Here is a 3,142-nt window from a genome sequence, read left to right on the forward strand (position 1 = left end):
TGATCAGGGGGTTGGGGTGCCTTCCCCTGTCACGAACAGAGCAGGGCGGATAGGGAGGTTGTGGCCCCACCCTCTGTCACTCACAGAGCCGCAGGGCGATCAGGGGGTTTGGGCGCTGCCCCCTGTCACGCTGATCCCGGTGCCGAGAGCCTCGCTGCTCCACTGATCCCGGTTCCAGGAGGCATATTACCCTTTTACTATATAGAATAGAGGCCTGGTGCACGGGTGGGGGCCAGCTGGTTTGCCCTGAAGGGTGTCCTGGATCAGGGTGGGGGTCCCCACTGGGGTGCCTGGCCAGCCTGGGTGAGGGGCTGAGGGCCGTTTTCAGGCTGGCGGGTGACTGAAGCTCCCAACCGCTCCTTTTTTTCTTTTTTTTCTTTTTTATTTGGGGCCAGCTTTAGCTCTGAGGCCTCGCTGCTGAAAACATTGATACAATTTTGCGGTCAGGCTGGCTGAAGCCCGGCTGACTGAAAGCTGGTTTCTGGGGTTTTGTTTAGCTTCTGTTTTTGCAATATAGTTGCTTAGAGTTGCAGCTGAGAGGCCGGCAAGTCAGGTGGGAAATGTTGGAGTTCGCCAGTCACTCGAACAAGCAAGCCTCCCTGTTCGCTTCAGTGCATGGCTGCCAGCCGCCATCTTGGCTGACAGTTAATTTGCATAAGGATATGCTGATTAGCCAATGGGAAGGGTAGCGGTCGTACACTAATTACCATGTTTCTCTTTTATTAGTGTAGATGAAGTCTGTACATGCAGAGTAGGGACTTTTGAAGGTCAGTTGATCAATGGAGTTTTAGTGCAGGTTCATCTCACAGGGAGCTAATGTGTCCCCAGAAACCATTCTGTGGTTATTTACCCATTTTCAGATAGCATAATTGAAAGACATATACTCAACAGCTGGCAGAATTATCTCTTGCTTGGAGAAGGTCAGTATTTTGTTCTATTCAGGCACTCAACTGATTGAATGAGGCCCACCCATAGTTTTGACTATACCACCAGTAAGGTTTAAAAGACCCCGAGTAAACTGTGCCTTGGCTTGCACAATTTAAAGTGGTTCACGTTAAAGATAAAGTTCATCCTGTGCAATTGAGAAAGGGTCCCGGAAGTTTTGTTTACCTGCTGTACCTGTTTCTTTCTCCTGCTGTGCTTTACCTTAACCTTAAAGCCTAAAATGAGTATACCCTGTGAAGTTTCACGGGTCCTTTCAGATATTTGACTCTGTGTAATTGATGCAGTTGCTATTTCAAAATTTATAAAAATGAAGTACAAAATGCCTATGATGGCTTACTGATTATTTCTTCCATCTGGTTACATGATTAAAAGACCCAACTTTGCCATGGAAGAAATAAGATCTGTGCTTAACTTCTTTGACTAGTGCTCCTAGAACACACACCTAGCATTGTCTAGTCAGTCCCATTACAATTGTGATAGTTCTTGACAACATAGCACTCCTCTATCATAATCAATGAATTCTAAATAAAGAGACTGTTTACTAGTACTGTACATGAGTTTCAATAAGTCTTTACCTTCAAACCCTGATTTTAATATCCATTACAGAAATAAATGGTACCTATTTATTTAAAAATAAAATTTATATTTAGTCTAGGAACAAATATTTGCTATGTAAATTTATTTCCAATTTGATGTTGCCCATAACTGAGGGAACATTGTATTTCACATCATATTCTGTAAAGCATTTACTCCATAATAGCTTAAGGACACTTCCCCTTTTTAAGGATGGGAAGGATAAAGATTTGAGGACTATTTCCAAATCAAGTGCTCAGAGTCAAACATCCTTAAAAAGGAAGATTGTTACCACCCGATCTCGAATCTGCTTGGTTCTCACGCCATAAATAATGGGGTTGAGAGCAGGAGGAATTATCACATAAAAATTAGCCAGGAGGATGTGGATGTAACGTGGAATATTGTGGCCAAATCGGTGAGTCATAAAGGAGAAAAAGGCTGGAGTGAAGAAAGCTAAGATGACACAGATATGGGAACCACAGGTATTGAGAGCTTTGAGCCTGGCCTCCCAGGATGGGAGTCTGAAGACAGCAAGTAGAATCGTCACATATGAGATAGCAATCAAAATAACATCCAGCAGTATCATGGAGATAAGGATTAATCCAAATATTATACTGACCTTTATGCTGACACAAGCCAGACGGGCAATGCCCATGTGCTCGCAGTAGGTATGGGGTATAATATTATGCCCACAGAATGAAAGCCTCAAAAGGAGAAATACAAGTGGAAAAACAAGCACAAAATTTTTCAACATGCCTACAACAGCAATAATACAAATAGTTCTGTCGGTGAGAATTGTGTTGTAACGAAGTGGGTGGCATATGGCAACATAGCGATCAAAAGCCATGGCTACAAGCATGAATGTTTCAAAGCCTGTAAACAGGTGTATGAAGAACATTTGAGCTAAGCATCCCCCAAAGGCAATCTCACTGAGGCCAAACCAGAAGACGCTCAGCATTTTGGGAATGGTGGCAGTGGACAGGCCGAGGTCAGTGAGAGCCAGCATGGCCAACAAGTAGAACATGGGCTGGTGAAGGCTGTGCTCAGTGTGGATCACAAAGAGGATGATGACATTCCCCAAGAGGGCTATGAGATACACTATACCGAATGGGAAGCCAAGCCAGAGCTGCATGTTTTCCAGTCCTGGGATTCCCAACAGCAGGAAGGATGAGGGGTGAATACATGATGTGTTGGCTGGAGACATACTGGCAAGGGCTTCTGATGGTCACATCCACTCATTTGAGGGAATCTTTTGTTCTGTATAAAGGTTCCCAGTGCCTCATCAATACTGCAAATAGTGAATAAGAACAAAAAAAAGATGTAATTGGTACATTTTATCTAGGAACACAAAAGTAAGATCATGTTCTCTCTCAGATTTCTTTTTCTCTCATTTACTTTCATTAATATATATAAGTGAAGGAGAAGATTCCTTAAAAAAATAAATGGATATTTGGACATTGCACAAGATGATCTAAATTAGTGTGAATGTATCCCAACTCAGTTGATATAAGATTCTATATTAGGTTCTATCTTTTTGAAATATTTAATTATAAATTTGGATATTAAATTTATATCCCACGGATAAGTGATTACAATCCATGAGCACTGTCAATATTGTAGATCT

General features: G+C 42.4%; 1 protein-coding gene across 1 annotated transcript; it reads right to left on the reverse strand.

Moving 5' to 3' along the window:
- Positions 1 to 1,780: 1,780 nt before the first annotated feature.
- On the reverse strand, positions 1,781 to 2,722 carry LOC102439559 (olfactory receptor 52E8). Its single transcript, XM_006094566.1, has one exon. It carries the CDS (start codon positions 2,720 to 2,722, stop codon positions 1,781 to 1,783), a length of 942 nt encoding a protein of 313 aa, XP_006094628.1.
- Between the last annotated feature and the right edge of the window lie 420 nt (positions 2,723 to 3,142).

This window comes from Myotis lucifugus, unplaced genomic scaffold (assembly GCF_000147115.1).
Source record: "Myotis lucifugus unplaced genomic scaffold, Myoluc2.0 scaffold_138, whole genome shotgun sequence".
NCBI classification, from domain to species: domain Eukaryota; kingdom Metazoa; phylum Chordata; class Mammalia; order Chiroptera; family Vespertilionidae; genus Myotis; species Myotis lucifugus.

Bases quoted from the DNA above. Each gene is read 5' to 3' on its own strand.
- LOC102439559 (XM_006094566.1), bottom strand. From the start codon at position 2,722: ATGTCTCCAGCCAACACATCATGTATTCACCCCTCATCCTTCCTGCTG.